Source organism: Anguilla anguilla, chromosome 13, assembly GCF_013347855.1.
Source record: "Anguilla anguilla isolate fAngAng1 chromosome 13, fAngAng1.pri, whole genome shotgun sequence".
In the NCBI taxonomy this organism is placed as follows: Eukaryota; Metazoa; Chordata; class Actinopteri; order Anguilliformes; family Anguillidae; genus Anguilla; species Anguilla anguilla.
The window spans coordinates 20,301,532-20,321,632 of record NC_049213.1 but is presented as its reverse complement, the minus strand read 5'-3'; the positions used below and the strand labels follow the sequence as shown (position 1 = coordinate 20,321,632).

Genomic DNA, 20,101 nt, shown 5'->3' with positions numbered 1-20,101 from the left:
GTGTGTCTGTCTATGTGTGTGGGTCTAAGTTGGTGAAAGAATGTTTGCGTGCATAAAATAATTTAATAACTTTAGTGTGTTGGTGTGTGCCTGTCCTTCTGTGTGTCCTTATACATGCCATTGAGTGAAATGGAAAGACTGCATGCTCTTTGTCCCTAAAATCTGATGTGCCTCCAGCTGCCTCACATGCCTCTATTATCAGGGAACATTAACAATCCCCCACTCCCCACAACCCCTCCCCCCCCCCCATATTCAGCTTCTATTTGGAGCCGCAGCAGAGAAAGATAGAGGAAGAATTCAGCAGCACCCCCCACCTCGCTTATGTAGCCGATCTGAAACCCTACAGCTGGGCTGCCTGTCCATTGGTTTCTGCAGGTGGTCTTCGACATTGGAGAATCTGGTCTCAACCAGAAGATAACAATGTAAGGAGTTTGTATGTATTGCGTGTGTATTTGTGTGTCTGTGTGTTTGTCCTAAAGGGTTATGTGTGTGTGAGTGTCTTGTGAGCATTTTTCTACTGTGGGTGAATGTGTGTATGTGTTTATATGTGTGTATGTGTTTATATGTGTGTGTCTACGCACTTTCTCTGTATGTGTCTATGCTTGTGTGTGCATTCGGGTCTCAGTTGTCCCTCTTTTCTGTCTCTTATTCGGTAGAGTGTTTTGGTTCCCTCACCCTTTCTCTGACTCTGACTTGGCGGAGCGCAGCGGTCAGCCTTGTCAGGTTCTGCTGTGGTCATGTGCACAGCGCGGGCATCAGGGGTCCCACTCAGGGGTCTGGTGGCCCTGGAAGCGAAGCTGGACAGCTTTGGGCACAAGCTGGACCTGGTGCTCTCCAGCTCTCAACTGCCTGCGCGGGCCTCTGGCTGCGCGTTCTGCAGCACCTGCAGTCTGCACGCTGCGCAGCAGGAGGCCATAGTCAGCATGCTGTCAGCCCAGGCCCACCGCCTCGACTCCTTGGAGAGGCTGGTCCCGGGTGTGGGCTCAGAAGGCGGGGCTTTGCCCACCCAGGAGGGTGGGGTCACACCTAGCCAAGAGGGTAGAGCCATACCTCAGAAACCTCTGTCCTTGCCAGTCCAAAATTCCTGCAGAGAGGCAAAGGTACCACACTTTTTGTTCTGTTCATTTTGAAAAAATAATACATTTGTTATACCAGCTGTAGATAGCATGATCCAATGCATTTTGTCTCCTGTTTTGACCTTCTTAAAATTTTAGATGGTAGCTAAGACTGGTTGTTTTATAGAACCTGTAGTCCAAATGATGATCCAGTGTTTTTATATAGCTGTGTTTTATTTTGTAGTTCACTAAATTGTCTGTGTAAATCTCTGTTATTTTACTGCAAAATGAAAAGGGCTATAAGGGCAATGGAAATAAAATTCATTATTGTTATTATTACTATTTCCTTCGCCAACTCTTTCATTTGGAGCCCCAGGCTCTGATCGCCAAGCCTGTGACTGCAACCTCCAGTAATTCTTACTGTTACTGCCGGCTGTTTTAAGCCAAACACCTTTCTGTTACCCTCAGCCAGGGGTCCACAACCAGGGACAATCATTCTGACTGACTACAAGAGTTTATGCCAACTTCTGCTGTTAATTATTATACGTATTTGGTCAGTCATTCCTTTAAGCTGATATTTTTTTTAAATCATCAGTTATGCATGCAGACTGTATTCTTGGTTAGGTTTTCCTGTGGTACAATTTAGGAGTGAACCCCTGTTGGTGTAAAGAGCTGTTTATAAAAAATTAGCCAGCGTAATTGATTAGAATTGATTAGAAATCTACAGACACACCAGCCCTCCAGGACCAGTTGTATCCCCCTGCCCTTAGCAGTGGATACAGTAATTGACCCTGGAGTGAAAGGCCAAATATGACTTTTTTTTGACAAATCAGAATATTGCAATATACGAATGTCATAAAAGCAAGGGTAGCAATAGTCTATGATCAGACAGATGAAGGAGAAATGCTGTAGAGATATGTGTTTACACATAGCCCTGTTTAGTGTGCTTACCTGCTCTGTCTCTACTCTATTTAGGAGGGTACAGTCAACACAGCAGAGAAAAGAAACCAGACCCTAAAACAGCAGAATATATGTGTGACTCGCCAGAAGGGTAAATACTGAACACTTATAAATACGACCAAGAGCTCACGTATCCCAGTGCACTTTTAAATCCTGGACATATCGTGCCCTGCTCAAATTTCACATTCCACAAACAAAACATTATTCACCAGATACATTCACCAAACAGGAAGCAATCACCACAGCACAGGAATCTGATGGATAGTGCAGCGGGATGATGGGTAGGCCTGGGGGCTGACTGTGCTGTCTCCTGTACAGGTGTGCCTGCACAGTTAAAGAATGATGTGAGGAAGGACAAGGCTATGAGTGTGGAGAAAGCCCTTAGTCCCCCACCAGACAGAGGGTCAAAGCCCAAATTTAATCCCACAGTGCCCTGTTTGACACAGCCAGCGCCCTCTCTAAACTCCATGGGGGGAATGCAAAAAACCAACCCCCCCAAAACAGGGCTGCCGGATCACGAACCCCCTCAGCAAACAAGGACGGGTGCACAAAAAAATGATGGCAGCGGTGCCAGTGGAACCCTGTCTTGCACCAGTGTGGGCGGAGCTACAGAGCAACAAGTGAAGGATGGAAGATCAGACCCTGGGGGCTCTTCATCCTTTAAACTACCGGGACAGTTCCATACAGAGAAGGCAAAACCAAAGGTTACCATGACGCCCCCTCCACCATCATCAGAAGCAAAGGCGGTGACCACGTCCACGGCAGGAGGCGGGGCAGCCCCAAGTCTCCCACAGGGAAAGCTGCTGGCGGTGACAGTTCCCAAGGCAACGACAAACGACAGCCATAGTTCACTCAGACATGTACACAGCTGTCCTGAATCCTTGCAAAGGTATTTTGGAGTTAACTATCTGTTTAATAATAAAGGTGCTACGCAATTAAAGTGTATTTGTCATAATAATAATGCTTTTTTAAAATACATTATTATTATTATTTATAATAGTAGATACACTCTATTTGTGTTGCACCTTTCATACTTGCAGTTCATAATACTCAGAAAGTTAAAAGCAGAAAAAACCAAAAGCTTTCGTAATAAGAGAAACAAAGGATAAAAGCATAGCAAAAGCATAGCAAAACCAAAGTAGAATTAAATATAGCCCAAACCAGTTCTCACTAAATCACTACATTAAAGCGATCTTATGAAAATCAGGATCATTACTGTTTTACCCTCAAACATGTTATTTAGGAAAGGGTGTTGTTTTGCAATGATTTTAAAAAAATGCCCTAATGCTTTGTTTAACGTGTCTTGACCTGTGATTTCTTTGTCAGGCTACAGGACTCAGGAGGCTCCTCGCGACTGAATCCGTCAGACATAGCAGCGCCCCCTCTGCCAAAGACATGTAGTGCAGCTGCAGGGGTCCCAGCAGTGCCGGTGAAGCCATCTGCTGCTGCAGGCATTCAGATTACAGTGAGCACGGCACCTGACTGCACCTTGCTCCCAGACACGACCAAAGCCACGCCCCCCATCTGCCAGAAAATACTAGGTACCCATGGATTTGACTGCTGGAGGCCTGACTACAGGGATGGCTAGTGTTCTGTTGAAGCGCTTACTACTGCTTTCCGCTTAAATAAGACAGAGGGAAAGTAGACAGATTTACAGATAGACATAGGAACACAGAACACAAACAGTCATGGCTGCAAATCGAACACCTGACCACACAGGAGGTTCTTAAATGGGTTCATATTTGGTTGCTTTATGGACTACACCACATGGTCTTGCCCAAAACTAGGTTTAAATTATTAATTATAAAATATATGTGTGTGTGTATATATAGTCCTGAATGCAGCACATGAAACACATGTTTAATTGGATTCCGTTTGGGTGATTGAATTGGCAAGTCAAGAACATTCCACTTTTTGGCCTTGATAAACTCCTTGATTGCTTTATCAAGATATTTGTGCTCATTGTGCTGCTGCAAGGTGAAGCACTGTCCAATGAATTTTGAGGCATTTGGTTGGATTTCAGTAAATAAGACGTCTCTGTACACTTCAAAATACATCTTGCTGCTCTCAGCAGTCACATGATCAATAAAGACCAGTGAGCCAGTTCCAGTGGCAGCCATTCATGACAAAGCCATGAATGGCTGCCACTAACCCTAACCCTAACCATCACAGATGAGGGGGGCGGGGGGGCGCTTTGGATCATGAGCAGTTTCTTTCTTCCTGCACAGCTTTCTCTTTCCATCACTTTGGTACAGGTTAATACTGATCTCATCTGTCCATAACAGATTGTTCTAGTTTTTAACATTGCCAGTGCTTTCTGGCTACGTAACAATACCAAACAGTTGGCTTTCACATCCCCAATGTTTTGGCTATGCCTCTAAACAATATATTCTGATTTTTCTAACCTATGATGCCCTGCTTTATTGGCATTGACACTTCCTTGGTCCTCCTGTTGAGAGACAACAGCAATGAAATCAAATGAAAATTCAACACATATTACCAACTCTAGACCTTTTAGTAGCTTTTTTGTGCATGAACTAATGATGCAATAACACACAGAGCTGGCCAAGAAACAGCTGAGCAGCCAATTGTCCAATTACTTTCGGTCTTGCAAATTGGGTCCAAAAAAAGAGCTGCAATTCCTACATTCATGATATGGATGTAAATACACAGAAATTAAAATAGACAGTCTGCACTTTCACCTCATATTGTTTCATTTTAAATCCAATGTGCTGGAGTTCAGGGCAAAACAATGCAAATTTGTGCCCCTGTCTAATACACGTGCTGTGTGTGTGTGTGTGTGTGTGTATATATATATATATATATATATATATATAAACATAGATAAATGCATTGTATAAACAATATCAGTGTTTGGCACAAGGGAGGCGAATGAAAACGAGAGCATTCAAAAGTTAAATATATGTTGATTGATTACAATGGAGTTGATCTGAGCAAGGAGTTACTTTATATGTGAGTGAGAGCGCTACCGGAGTACAGTGCATAAAAGCAGGTGACAGAAGTAGGCAGACTAGAGTGATTACAGAAAGTTTACAGCGATTAGTGGCAGAATCCTCACATGCTCTGCCAGAAATTGTGGTATTTGCCCACGTGGACAGGGGTACCTTTTTAATCCCTAAACGATGAGTGGTATCTAACCTTCCAAACACACTGATCCTGTAATGGGGGGGCAGCTGCCCCTGTCACAACCACCCACCCCCACATGCAGCTGCCACGTGGATGGAATGGAAGCCTGTTTGATCTGTCATCTGTGTGGGATTGTGGGTAACTCCACACCCTCATCCCATTCTTGGGAATAGAGCCAGTAATAAACTGAAGAGCACCGCTGTTTTCTCCACTAACAGCACTAAAGACACAGCAAGCATCTTGGCAGTATAGCATAATGGCTAGGATAATATTGAAATTGCAGATAAGTTAGAGAGTTTCAGGTTAGAGTCCTTGTTCCAATCCCTATTGTACCACTGAGCAAGGTACATAAGCATAAATAATTCATCTATATAAATGGATTGCATGTTTAAGATTTTAAGCTGTTTTCACTCTATGAAAATCCCAAAATGTGAAGTCTAATTGTATGTGTGTGTGATACACCTCCAGAAGTTAGGCAGGTTATGGTATTATGGAATGTATTATTCAACAGCAAACAGTGGGAAACTGCTTGCCATTTCATTTACTTTAATGTTCAGCTAAAGGCATGATAGAGGTCAAGGAGGGGGACCCTGGGTGTGAAGTGCAGTTTGCTTCAGTAAATCACTATGCCTGCTTCTTTCAAAACATTCCAGGCATAAGGCACTGATAACACAATGTGCAAGTGCTACTTAAAGCGCTACACCTTCAATCTCCCTTTATACTGAAGCTCTGTGTGCTGGCTGTTACTGTCAGTTGTCACACTGAGGAATTGGAATCATCTCTAAGTCAAGTGCCTGCATATAAATATAATTCTGTCAAATTATCAGCCTGGTCAGTTGTGAAGTAGTAGTTTTGAGAGTAATGACTGCTCCTGGCATGGATAAATACTGCTGGATGTGTGGAAACACTGCCCCTGGTGGAGAGATTGGAGAGTATTGCTCCCTGACATTGGGTTTCTTTCCTTCCTTTAGATGATGACCCCCCTCACCCTGCCCCCTTCCCCCATCGTGTGGTGACCGTGCGACCCAGCCAACCCCACGACGCTTATATCATCAACACTCAGGAGATCCTGGGGGGGTAAGAGACGCACCCACAGGGGGTGGGAGAGGGCACTCAAAGGCAGATGCTTTTCCAGCTCTGCTTGAGCCAATGATGTTTCACTGACAGCTCCCAAATCCATCCTTTCAGATTCGTTGAAAGGATGAATACAGAAGTTATTTGATTTGTTTGTCCTTAGCTTGTACGGTTTTGTCAGGTTTAAAAACAAATTCTGTTCACTGATCATAGTCCTGTGGTCCTCACACACTACCAACAGCAGCCCTAATATCTGGAATACTAGCCCTTCCCCTTATTCAGGGAAATAGTGGCCAGAGCTCTGTACTCTGGACCTGAGGCCAGCTGTGTGGAGTACTGGTCAGAGTACAGTGTTTTTCAGTGGTGAGCAAGCACACTTCACTCCATTTACTAAATAAAGATGTTTGAATGGTTCTGAAATGATTATAGGAGTACAGAAGGAATTTACAGAGCAATTGTACCACTCCGGGTGATCCTGATGTTGCTCTGCTCTTTTAGGGGTCGATTTGGCACAGTGCACAGCTGTACAGAGAAAACATCTGGGCTGACGCTGGCAGCAAAAATCGTGATAACACGAAGTGCAAAAGAGAAGGCGTCTGTGAGTGTGAAACAGACCTGCTACCTGCACCTGTATACATATGACTTTAATGTGTGTGTGTGTGTGTGTGTGTGTCAAACAGACCTACTACCTGTATCTGTATACATATGGCCTTAATGTGTGTGTGTGTGTGTGTGTGTGTGTGTATCAAACAGACCTGCTACCTGTACCTGTTCACATATGGCCTTAATGTGTGTGTGTGTGTGTGTGTGTGTGTGCGTGTGTGCGTGTGCATGTGCGTGTGAGCATCAAACAGACCTGCTACCTGTACCTGCATACATATGGCTTTAATGTGTGTGTGTGTGTGTATGTGCGTGTGAGTATCAAACAGACCTGCTACCTTACCTGCATACATATGGCTTTAATGTGTGTGTGTGTGTGTGTTTGCATGTGTATATCAAACAGACCTGCTACCTGTATCTATACACACATGATGTAATGTGTGTGAAGCAGGTCTGCCACCTGTATCTGTGTGCTTTAGTATATCTGTCCATTTTTAACTGTATCCTGCACCACTCAACTGCGTGGGTGTGAATGTGTGTGTTTGTGCGTGTGTGCATGCACTGTATGGGTAGGATATGTCACATAATGAGATACAGGTGATGAACCAGCTGAGCCACCCCAACATCATCCAGCTGTATGATGCCTACGAGGTCAAGAACCAGGTGGTTCTGATCCTGGAGTTGTGAGTAATGCTGGATCTGATGGATCTAAGTGAATCACACTTAGTCTTCTGTGTGGCAGGTTGGATCTAACATCTTTTAAAACTCAGTCTGCTGTGTGCTAGAGTGGATATAAAGGATCTAACTGATTCATACTCAGTTCTCTGCGTGCCAGACCGAATCTAATGGATCTAACTGAATCACACTTGAGTCTTCTGTGTGCCAGACTAGATCTAACATCTTCTACTGTGTGCTAGAGTGGATGTAAAGGATCTAACTGATTTATATTCATTTTAACTCATTCACACACAGATGCACTGCCTGTCCCAGGTCATCATGTTACCACCCTGTGGGGTTCCAGCTCTTTCCCTGGCAGTCAGTGCACATTGCATTGTCTGCCATTGTGTTTCTGTGTTATAATCTTTTATGTATATATCAGGTTGCTGCTCTGCTATGAAATCTAATGAGACATATTCATAAAGAATCTGCACTATTGATTAATCATGAGGGCTACGATTTAGGGGAGAGTCTAGTGAGGGTTTCTGTCTTTAGTGTGGAGGGGATTGTTTTGGGGGTACAGGTAAGATTTAGGTTTACTCTGTGTATGTTTTGTGCAGTGTGGAGGGCGGTGAGCTGTTTGAAAGGATCTTAGATGAGAGCTTTCCGCTCACAGAGCTGGATGCCATGATTTTTGTGAAGCAGATATGTGAGGGGATTCAGTACATGCACCAGATGTACGTCCTGCACCTGGACCTGAAGGTGAGACCTTGCATGGCCATGTGTGAATGTAAGTAGCTATGTGTGTGCAAGCATATGAGTATATGCATGGGTGTGTGTGTGTGTATGTATCAAACAGACCTGCTACCTGTACCTGAATACATATGGCGTGTGTGTGTGTGTTTGTGTGTTAGTGTGTGTGTTAGTGTTAGTATTAAAATGATGACAGTTCCTAATCTGTTTCTCTGTACTGTATGACCTGCAGCCAGAAAACATCCTCTGTGTGAATCGCAGTGGGCACCAGGTGAAGATTATTGACTTTGGGTTGGCCAGGAGGTAGTGTTTCTCTCCCTTCATTTTTGTGTGTGCGCGGGCACGTGAGTGCGCGGGCATGCTGACATATGTGTATGTGTATTTAGTGTCAGTAATCATGTTCAAAAACTGCATTGATGAATTGACTGGAAAAGCTGCCTAACATCTACATGGTTTTCCCAGAGACACATGTTTTGTTTCAGAGTATAAATGTAAATCAACTCATTTGCGCAATTAAACAGATCGCCGCTATATTTTGAATATGTATTTTGAATACGCAAATATATATTTTACAGCTCTAATGTAGTGTACTTTATACTTAATGTTATGATTTTACATTCCAAATCTCAGAATTCCTCCGTTTTTCTGTTTGTCTGTCCTCAGGTATAAGCCACGAGAGAAGCTTCGAGTTTCATTCGGGACTCCAGAGTTTCTGGCACCAGAGATTGTGAACTTTGACTTTGTGTCCTTCCCCACAGACATGTGGACAGTGGGGGTCATCACCTACATGCTGTGAGTCACCTAAGTACTCTTGATTGGTCCAGATTCCCTATGTGACATGACTTCCACTGCCACAAAACAACAACAACAACCATGACTGACAACCCCCAACCATAAGCCAACGGGCAGCCACCACTGCAACCGACAACATCAAGCACTCACCCCTTGATCTCCTGAGCACTGAATGTGTGTTTTGTGTCCCCATCAGGCTGAGCGGCCTGTCCCCCTTCATGGGAGATGATGACACGCAGACGCTGAACAACGTTCTCAGTGTGAACTGGTATTTTGACGAAGAGGCCTTTGAGCATGTCTCCCCCCAGGCCAAAGACTTCGTTTCCAACCTGCTGATCCGGGAGAGGAGGTGAGGGCAGGAAGGAGGGGGTGGGTAGAATTGGGTGGAGCACTGGAATGTGGCCTCCTTTTAGTTCCCCCGTGTTCCTATTGGTTGAGGGCACTGAGCTTGTCATCTTATTGACTGAAAGGCATTACTACTCTCCCTATATCCCTGGAACAATGGGGTAAATTCTTTTTGTGAACTTGGGATTTGAGTGCTGTGCTTTGTTGTCACTGTTTGATTTATCCAATACGGTAAGGTAGAGCAGGTTCTTTTTCTGCTCTTACTAGTTGTGACTAATTTTAAAAACAGAGCAGCAGCACCTGTCACAACATCATGATTACTTGCTTTAAAATATGTGACTAAATATAATGTAAAAGTAAAACCTGAAGTGTTCATATCAGCTAAAAACATAACTTCTTACTGTGTACTCTCACTCTGAGTTATTTTTTTTAAATAAGAGTCTTCTGACAGAGATGACATCATCATAACTGATCACCAGGCCAGAGCACATCATTGGGTAGTGGTTGCAATGATGGCAAAATGTGTCTGTGTGCATGTGTCTTTATGATTGTGTGTGTGTATATGTGTGTGCATGGGTCTTTATGATTGTGTGTGTGTGTGTGTGTCTTTATGATTGTGTGTATGTATGTGTGTGTGTGTGCAGGTCTTTATGACTCTGTGTGTGTGTGTGTGTGTGTGTGTCTTTATGACTCTGTGTATGGGTGTGTGTGTCCGTGTGTCTTCATGATTGCGTGTGTGTGTTGCAGCGGGCGCCTAAGCGCAGCACAGTGTCTCAGACACTCCTGGCTGCACAGCATCCACGACAGAGCCAGACACAGCAACGTCCTGCTCAAGTCCCAGGTCCAGCTGAGGAAGTACATGGCCAAGCGCAAGTGGAAGGTGGGCCAGCCGAACACAGCATTACTGACTAACCCCCACATTCCAAAACCCATGCGTCAACTGTGTAACTGTATTAACTGATAATTTACAATCCAAGTGACATCCAAAACCAGCAGACCCTGCAGCTCTTCGGGACCAAGGTTGCAGACCCTTGTTTTAAGATGTTTTGTCAGTGTCTTCTAAAGTCACATCCATGCGTTTCTTTTTCTCTTCCTTCTCACCTGTCAGAAAAATTACATCGCCATAGCAGCAGCCAACAGGTTTAAGAAGATCAGCAGCTCTGGGTCTCTCACCTCGCTGGCCATCTGAGTGGGACACGGACCTGTGCACCTAGAGCAGCCAAAGCTCTGGCCACCAAATCTGCCACGGCAATGGAGCATATAATATGCCTTTTCTGGCCACAGAGGAACTCAGGCCACCATTTAACATTGAGTCACTTCTGCATAGATAAACCAGAGGCCAGACATTCCCATCTGGCTTTATAACTACATGGCATTAAGACCTGTCACATTTACCCAAGTTACTGTTACAGCAGCCCTAACTGGAATTATGTTTTTTCTATTTTTATCATCATCATCAGCATCACATTAATTTGGTCATGCCACAGATGTCATGTATTGTTCATTTTATAAGCACAAGTGAAGGAAATTCTTACCAGCTCTTTTCTGTAACTGGAGATTTAGCATAAAGCATATAAAGCACATATTTCCCTGTCAATGCAGTTGTGTTTCCTGTAGTTCTTTTCCAGTCTAAATGAATGACCCCAGACTTAAATGCTGTAATACTCTCAGAGGGAATCTAAAGCAAAATAAAGAAATGCTCTTTGTTTCAGAATAACCCTGGTTCTGTCTTTTACTGATGAAAATACTGTTTCTTGTTCTACCAGCACTGCACTGGTTTTAGGGTATCCGTAAGAGAATACACAGAAGCCTGGAATCCAGTTTGCATACACACATGTACACATATATTTGAAGTTTCTGGGTCAGAGGGTAGTATAGGGAGACGTTAGAGTTAAGACATACAAGAGAATAAATGACACAAACAGTTACTATATCACAAAAAACAGCAATCGGTATGATGTATATATAGACCGTATATATGTACAGCTCTCATCGTGCATGCGCTTCACCTCATATTACTACGCCGCTCTTGTTTGCTATCTTAACCAGGTCAAAACCTAGTATGGCTGGACCGAACCGGCCGACCAATGGTGTAACTTCATCAGTCAGTCACTCAGTCGTAGACATGCGTGGTGTAACTTCATCACTCAGTCACAGACATTCGCGTTTAAACTGGACCGCAACAGGGGGGTCAGCCCTATGGCACCAGAGACTGTAAAAAATAGTATGGCACTAACCATAGCAGATCAATGGGTGACATCATGAAGCACTTCGTCCATATTTTTATACGGTTTATGGGTCCAGCCAAAGAAGCACTGTGGCCGCCATACTTTCTGAGTCTACTTTACATTGTATATGCACGTACACATCATGAACATCATACACTGCACATCAGTGAAACCTTAATGTAACCCTGCTCTGATAAAGCTTATGACAAAAACTGAAGCAACTCGTCAGAGGGCTGCAAGTGTCCCAAACTAGCTATGGTGGGAAAAACTAAGATGCATTAGGCTAAGTTGGTGATTTTGACAGGTACTGCATAATTTGGACAGTGTGACGTATTAAAAAGTTGAATAACATAGCTATAGGTTGTCTTGTACTTTGCTGAATAGCGCTCTCTTGTGTGGAAGCGTTAAAATACTAAAATTACAGATGGATAGGCTATTCCACAGTAGGCACCGTTTAAAGTCCACCTTAAAATGAGTGGCGTTTATTCCTTAATCGAACATTGCAATTACAATCGTCAGGACAAAATTACAGATCTCAGTACGTCGGTAGCATAGTTTTTGAAAATATAATTACTCGAAAATTCAGTATTACATTTCATTATTCCACGAAAAAGGCTCCACAAGGCACAGGTAACATGGCCTTGCATAGCTGAGCTCTATGTACAAATGCAGTGTCCGTGCCGGAGCTAGTATCCTACCCGTGAGTTTAGCGTAGCGTTGAGCAACATGCGCCCTGCAGCAGCTACACAATATCACCCTGGGGGTTTTCAGATACACATTCATCCTGCTTGCTTGTATAAATTTGTCGTTTAATGTAATCCAGTTTTGTTTTTCTAATTAAAATTTTTCTAATTTCTAAATCTTCTTATAATAATTTTAAAAAATCAATTTAACTGAAATAGTTTATTCCCATATCTCTGCTGTTGCAGAAAAGACAGGGAGGGAGCCTGTTTTTAAACACAGAACACTTGTTTTGTGAAGAAGCTGCCACACACTAAAAGGGAAGGTGCACAGTTGAATTAGTAATAACCATAGGCCTACTTGTACATTCTGTAGTGTGTAGTATCATGTTGACGTTTTCATTCAACAGGACATCAACCGCCCGATCGTTGTGGCGTGACGTCATCACTATGGATCTGACGACGCGGGAACTCGAACTACGTTAGTCACTTGGTTCTCAGCTGGTAGTTAAGAAGTGGGTGATGTGAGAAATATGTTGCAATGCTTTGTATTTTTAGCAATTTTACGGAATAATCCCGAACAATATACATTTGTAATGCTCACTGAGCATTTATTAAATGAGCACACGAAACTATTTAGAGACTAGATAGATAACGTTTGCTGGCTAGCTAGTCTATGGCTAATTAGCTAGAATTTAGCTAACGTTTTTTTCGAATTCAATTGTAGTTTTCTAGTATATAATGCTCAATTTCATTCTTCCTTGCTACATTTGTGTACTGTAACCCGTGTAAATCCCTCTGGGTAAAAACTACGGCCAAATGTCCTAATACTGTACTTGGCCTCAAATTCCCTCAGTGGCATGATGTTATCTGCTGATGTGATAGGCTATCCCCATTTAAAATCTGTATTTCCGTTCATCACAAGACAAAAATTAATTTCTTATTAATACATGTCATCTCTGGTCTTGTAGATTGCTGTGATGATGGCTGTGAATGTGCATTTTACCTCGGTGACCAGTGACAACCTTAGTCGTCATGACTTCCTTGTGTGGATAAACACAACTTTGAAAACAAACCTGACGAAGATTGAGTCAATGTGCTCAGGTGAGAGAGGGTTGGGTACCATCCTTTGATAAATTGAGTGTAAAGTGCATGACTGCTTTGTTGCAGTCATATTTTCACACCCAAGCTGGAGATCTCTATGATGTAATGCAGAAGCTTAGGAAAGGGAAGCCTGTGTACATTTGTAGTAAGTAAGTTATTTGGTCAAAGTGCCAGTTTGTGCTGCTTACAACTGTACCAAATATTCATGCCCGAGCTCAGGGATACACCTTTTCAGGTAAATCCAGGAGTTCAAGTAAAGCTGTGGTGTTGTTACTGAATTCCCTTAATAGCTGAGCTACATAGTTTAATAAAATGATAGGTCTAATTAATTATGTTTCTAACCTTGTACTATGAACATTGCATTAGCGCCTTTTATTGTACTGGCTAATTTTATAATACACAAGCAACATACAGTAGAATAAACCTGCTGATGCTCTTTGCTATCTCTGTACATAGGCGCTCTAATTAGCCGTCGCTGCACATCGCCAGTATGAAAACTTTTTTTGCTGTTTGTCACCCGTGGAGTGGGTGGATTGGCTTTGACGCAGCCTTCTCACATCAATGCGCTTTCCTTGTTGTACATGTGATTAGGCATGTGACCAACAACACAGCTGAGCATGTCTATTGAATGAAAACATTGTACTTCCTGGTTCTGATGCGCTCCCTATAGGTTCCTGTTGACATTGCTGTCTGTACATATTTCGTACTCTAAGGTCTTGCAGAGAATAAACTCTGTAATAAGGGTTACTGGTTGTGAAATCTGTTCGTGATGTCTTTGCAGGGGCTGCCTATTGCAAGCTGATGGACTTGTTGTTTGAAGACTGTGTGCCTCTGAAGAAGGTCAAATTCCAGGCAAGGCTGGAACATGAATTCATCCACAATTTCAAGATACTGCAAGTCAGCTTCAGGAAAATGCATGTTGACAAAGTGTGTAATTTTTGTTTTGTTTAGTCAGAGTCCTTTGTGTTTCCTTCATTGACAGTATATTTTGTATATTTATTAATTTTATTAATTAATTCAGATATTTATTCAGCCCCTTTCCCTCTCATTAGGTCCTTTCAGTCTTTGTTTTTATTCTTGACTTTCAGGAAATGAAAATTTGAATAAAAATGTTACATTTTTTGTAGATTTACACCTCAGTAAATGCTTATGTTCTTTCAGTTGTAGTGTATGTGACCTTTGATGCTAACATGCAGACAGATCCTGGTGTGACTTTTTGAAAATAATATGGTAAGCTAAATCTGCAGAATGATCAGATAGTAAACTGGGTATGTTCAGCCGTAATATGTTGTTGTTTGCCTGCTAAATTACTGTTGCTTTTCAGATGCACGAGGATGAAGTTTTCGGATGATGATACCCTACAATGCTGTGTGGGTTGGTTTCTCCTCTGGTCCATGTGTGTTCTGTCTGGACTTTGATGTGCCTTTTCCACATCTTCTCCAGGTCATCCCTGTGGAGAAACTGGTCCGAGGGAAGTTCCAAGACAACTTTGAGTTTGTGCAGTGGTTCAAGAAATTCTTTGATGCCAACTACTCTTGCCATCAAAGGCAAGACTGTAACCTACTGGAAGTCAAAGTAGACCAAGAGGCTGTTCCAGCCATTGAATCCTCAGAGTCCACCCCCAGCACAGCCAAAGTGCTCAACTCTGAGTACAGCGGTGATCATGGTGGGTACTGGAGGAGAAAAGCATTAAATCCTTTCCTTCCTGAACTTTATACCTTGGACACATTTTACTCCCAGATAGCAGGGTCCTTGGGTGAGATCTGATCCAGAATAATACTGTTTTTTCTGGTCATTTCTGGGTAGTTCAGTATGTGCAATGTGGCTATTATGCTTGGCATGAGTTTGTCTATGATGTGATGCTCACTGTCTTGGTTCCCGTGTGTGACAACGGCCCTTTTGTCAGCCCCCCAGCTGTCGACAGTGGCAGATGTGCAGAGTGTTCCATCCAAGATGGCAGATGATCAGGAGCTGGGGCCAATGTCAGGCTGCGTTGCCAAGGAGAGGGCTGATCTGGTGCAAGAGGTCAGGCGTGCCTTCAGGAAGTGGGCCTACTTTGTCAAAGTGGGAGATGGGCCAGAATGGTGCAGGGAATTTTGCAACATTCGCCAAAAGAAATGAGGGATGTAATTGGGGTAAACTATCATACTCCTCCAGGTGGCCGTGCTGCAGTCTGTCCTGCGGGACACAGAGAAGGAGAGGGATTTCTACTTTGCTAAACTGCAGAGCATCGAGTTCATCTGCCAGGAGAAAGAGGGAGAGGGTGACTCCACATTGAAAACCATCCTGGAGGTCCTTTATGCGATAGAGGTTTGTGCATAAAGGAAACCGCTGTTCCCCCTACATTTTCCACCATTCCACCCACATTTAGAACTAATTAATCTGTTTCCTTAACTGTTTTCACTCATACTCATATAATGCTGCAGCTCGTCTGGTCTTCAACCTCCCCAGACACTCCCACGTCACTCCCCTGCTCACTACCCTCCACTGGCTGCCTGTTATGGCTCGCATCAAATTTAAAACATTGGTCCTAGCATACCAGGCAGTCAAGGGATCAGCCCCAGCATACCTTTACAAGATCTTCAAACCCTACATGCCAGCCAGACCCCTCCGTTCCGCTACCTCAGGACGCCTGGCACTTCCCCCTCTTCGTACCTGCGCTTTCCGAACACGTCTCCTGTCTGTCCTGGCCCCACGATGGTGGAATGACCTCCCCGTGGAGGTCAGAACAGCTGAGACACTGATCCACTTCAAGCGACAACTGAAGACTCACCTCTTCAGGCTGCACCTCTCCCCATCCCTCCCTACCTCCCTGTAATCTCTAAATTGACTGTAAGCTTAGGGTTCTAACTAGGTAGCTGTTTCGTGGGTGACTTAGTTAATGCACTCGTCTTAACTACTGCTTGTATTTCTGCATAGACTGCGTTGTTGCTGTTCTCGTTTGTGTTAGTATTAATCAGTTTATCCTTCAGGGTCCAAGTTGAACTATGCGGTTGTTCCCTGCACTTGGAACGGTACTTCTCTCTAGGGTTTTCGACACACTTGTTCCTGGTTATGGTTATACACTTTGTTGTACGTCGCTCTGGATAAGAGCATCTGCCAAATGCCTGTAATGTAATGTAATGTAATATTTAGGGGTTACATTATTATACCTGTTGTGCTTTTGAGTCCACTACACTAAACCCTTTGTCCTAAGTGGAGCCCCAATGTTTATGTACTATTGTGATACGCACAGTTAAATGTCATGCTCTCTTTTTCTTCAGGAGGGTTTTGTCATACCCAGTTCATCACTGGAGACCCAGGACGACTGCTGATGATAAAGATAGGACCCTACTACCCTCATTTCAACATTAACCCCACCTCTCCTGTCCTATTTACCCAGTGTCTGTTTGCTGCCTTGTTGATCTGTGGTTCTGCGTCCAAACAAACCTCTTTGGAGGTTTCCTTAGAGGGCACGTTGTATTAATGCAACTGAAAATATGGACTATACCAGTGGTTTCCCAACCTCGGTCCTGGGGAGCCTGTGTTGCTGGTTTTTGTTCCAACCACAACTGCAATCCCAGAATTTTAGTAAGATGTAAATTTTTATTAATTAGGTGCTTTTCATGTTTATCTTCAGGGATTATTTTCCCTCAAGCCACATTATGTAATAGCTATCCATGCAATGTAGAATAAACCTCCCATATTCACATTGTGCTATATTGCAAAGAATTTAATTTAAAGAGGAAACTAAATTATTTAACTTTAAAATTAGAATGTAGTGGATCAATAGGCTCCTAATTGGTGAAAGTGTGGACACATGGCCAACAAAACCATTAGCTATTTGGTAGATTGTGACAAATTACAAGACAAACCTAGTGTTAGTGAATTTTCTTCATGGAAAAAATTCTGAAAGATCAAGTGTTCAGCAACCTAATTAGGAGCCTTTTGATTCACCAGTCAAATTTGATCAGTTAAAAATTTTTGTAACCTCTTTATGTAATTGTTTCCGATAAAGCACAATAAGAACAATGGCCCTCATTCACAAAATTTTTCTTATTAAAACTTTTGTTCTTAAAAAATTCTGATTGCAACTGCGGTTAGAACATTAACCAACATACACAGGGGGTCCCCAAGAACGAGGTTGGGGACCACTGGTCTATACAAACATGTACTTTGAGTAACTTATCCTTGCATGTTATTCTCTGCATTGAATGGGTTTCTATACTTTGTTGATTTGCCTGATATTTAATGAATGGCTGCTGCTCCACAGCTGCCTTTGCTTTGAGTTGCATTTGGTCATTACTTGTTCCACCATTTTTTGTTATTGTGAAGTTTTTAAATCCTTCCAAAAAGGCAGAATTCAGTATGAATTCAGTGAAACTGGCAACAGAATAAAAGTGATGGATGCCTTGGCTTTGCGTAGCTGGTACCCTACCTGTGACCTCAGCACAGCGGTGAGCAACAGCATCCACACAACCTCTCACTGGGGGGTTTTCAGATATACTTTCATGCTTGTGTACATAGACTGATTTAATGCACCAGTTAAAACTTTTTAATTGAAGTGACACTTTATTCATAAGCAAGTTTTTCTGAACCAAAATTAGTGTGTGTGTGTGTATGGTGTGAGTGTGTGTATGTGGCAGGTCCATGTAGAAATGGCTTTTGTCAAGATTGGTGTGGAAAAACTTGACTGGCCTGCACAAAGCCCTGACCTCAACCCCATCCAGCACCTTTGGGATCAATTGGAAAGCCAACTGTGAGCCAGGTCTAATCACCCAATCATTCCCCGACCTCACAAAATCTCTTCTGGCTGAATGGAAGCAAATACCTACAGCAATGCTCCAACTTCTAGTATAAATAGCAAAAGAGTGGACCAAGTCCATATTAATTCCCATAACTTTGGATGAGATGTTGGATGTCAGATGTCCACATACTTTTGGCCATGTAGTGTGTGTGTGTGTGTGTGTGTGTGTGTGTGTGTGAATACAATACATGCGACACATACCCATACGTTGAATTCACTGAATGGAAGCTACTGCACCAGCGGAATAGAAGAAGCAGTATAAAGTCACAATTCTCGATGAGAGCATTTTGTTTTAGGACGCAAACAGAGTCTTCTCCCAAGGTTTCAGTCTGCGGGTTAATTTGGAAGCTGTGGGATTCTGGTGACATGGTTGGATGTCGAGTTTCTGGACCCCTGGAACGACTTCTCCTGCCTGGATCAGCCGAAACACCTCTGCGAATGACAACGACTGACATGCGCTGGGCTCGATGTTGGTGACAGCGGAACTGACACTAGTTTGAGGGCCGAGTGTAGGCGCTTCTATCGGCTGTCGACTTTCTTCGAGGCCGGTGTCCTTGGGCGTGTTCCCTTCGCCGTAGTTGGAGTTGGTGTCGTCTCTTTGAATGCATAATTTCCCGCATCTATCTTGAAGTCCGAGTATGCTGTCATCTGTTGTTTGTGTCTGATGAGCTTTGTGAGACGCACACCATTGCAAGTAACCTTCTAACTCAATGGGCCTGACGAACCTAAAATGGGGAAAACACCGAGAAACTGAAAACCAGACATTTGTACCACGACACACAGGTATCTAGTGTGATTTTAAGAAACAATTGGGTGTTTTCATATGCCCGACAGCTAGCTAGTGCTTACAGATCAAATTACAATGAACCAGAACACAAACCTGTTGTAATAGAATATTTTCAACTTCAGAATATGGTCGTAGTTTTCGTCGGTTAGACGCAGACGTTTTAAACCGTCTTTATATTTTGCATCTTCATTGAAATTGTACGATTCAAAACCAACGTATACATCCGCCATGGCACCTTCGTAGACGTCGCAAAACAAAATAATGTAACGTTTGTCTAGTTACAGCTGATGAAGTTGTTTGTTCTAAGTATTCCTATTCAATAGGTGTATATATCTATAAAGTTTAACCAGAGCTGGTTTGCAAACATAACAACATATTCGTCTAAAAACATTTACTGTTAAACATCTGTCGTAGCATTCTTATTCTTTATTTTATTCTTCTTGATTTTTGGGCGGTTGGGACGCAACTTAAAGGTGCATTTACCGCCGCCCACTGGTTAGGAGTGTGGACTGGGAGGGATAAAAAAAAAACTAATTCTGCAGAGTCATCTGAATAATTGCTCTGAACAAAATCCGGAACCCTCCCAAATCTGGAACATGGATTGAAATTATAAAGAGCTGCTCCGGATTTGGTATTGTTGTTTTTGTTATCCTACAGTGCCATCTGAGCATGATACATAAGGTCCCAGTGGTTCCAAACTTTATCCGCTTAAATAATTAATACATCTTCTGTCTGATCCCTTGATAAAATGTTGACTGACACTGACACAAATGCAGAACAATTGCATGTGCACTGTAACTACTGCATTTAGCAGGTGCAGTGTTTTTAGTTTTACCGAGTGGCAAGTGGCAATATAATTTTTTGAGAGAGAGAACAGTGGTGTTACACAATGGCTATAAACCTTCTTCTTTTTTTAATACCTTAGAAGATTCAGAGGGAGATTTTGAGGTTGCCAGTTTTGTTTACACCCCGTATATTAAAAGGTCTCCTTCACCTAGTCACACCGATTATGTTGGTCCAGAAGTTCTGGGGTTTTTTATTCAGGGGATGTGGATGTGCGTAGCAAGTATTCTTATGCTGTATTATTAGAATATGATTTTTCTGCATTATATGTAGCTGACTTCCTCTTGTGG

The 20,101-nt window shown here is 42.9% G+C and overlaps 2 protein-coding genes across 2 annotated transcripts; both read left to right on the top strand.

Moving 5' to 3' along the window:
• The first annotated feature begins 261 nt into the window (after positions 1 to 261).
• On the top strand, positions 262 to 11,094 carry mylk2 (myosin light chain kinase 2). Its single transcript, XM_035387275.1, has 14 exons — positions 262 to 422; positions 657 to 1,100; positions 2,031 to 2,106; positions 2,334 to 2,904; positions 3,342 to 3,556; positions 6,134 to 6,239; positions 6,735 to 6,834; positions 7,410 to 7,519; positions 8,114 to 8,255; positions 8,479 to 8,549; positions 8,910 to 9,038; positions 9,235 to 9,387; positions 10,131 to 10,263; positions 10,492 to 11,094. The coding sequence occupies exons 2-14, from the start codon at positions 738 to 740 to the stop codon at positions 10,570 to 10,572; spliced, it is 2,250 nt and encodes a 749-aa protein (XP_035243166.1). The 5' UTR covers positions 262 to 422; positions 657 to 737; the 3' UTR covers positions 10,573 to 11,094.
• A 1,507-nt stretch (positions 11,095 to 12,601) lies between these two features.
• On the top strand, positions 12,602 to 17,161 carry LOC118210494 (microtubule-associated protein RP/EB family member 1-like). The gene is made up of 7 exons (XM_035386696.1): positions 12,602 to 12,806; positions 13,263 to 13,395; positions 14,177 to 14,322; positions 14,839 to 15,061; positions 15,302 to 15,420; positions 15,553 to 15,705; positions 16,659 to 17,161. Exons 2-7 carry the CDS (start codon positions 13,272 to 13,274, stop codon positions 16,707 to 16,709), a joined length of 816 nt encoding a protein of 271 aa, XP_035242587.1. The 5' UTR covers positions 12,602 to 12,806; positions 13,263 to 13,271; the 3' UTR covers positions 16,710 to 17,161.
• The last annotated feature ends 2,940 nt before the right edge of the window (positions 17,162 to 20,101 follow it).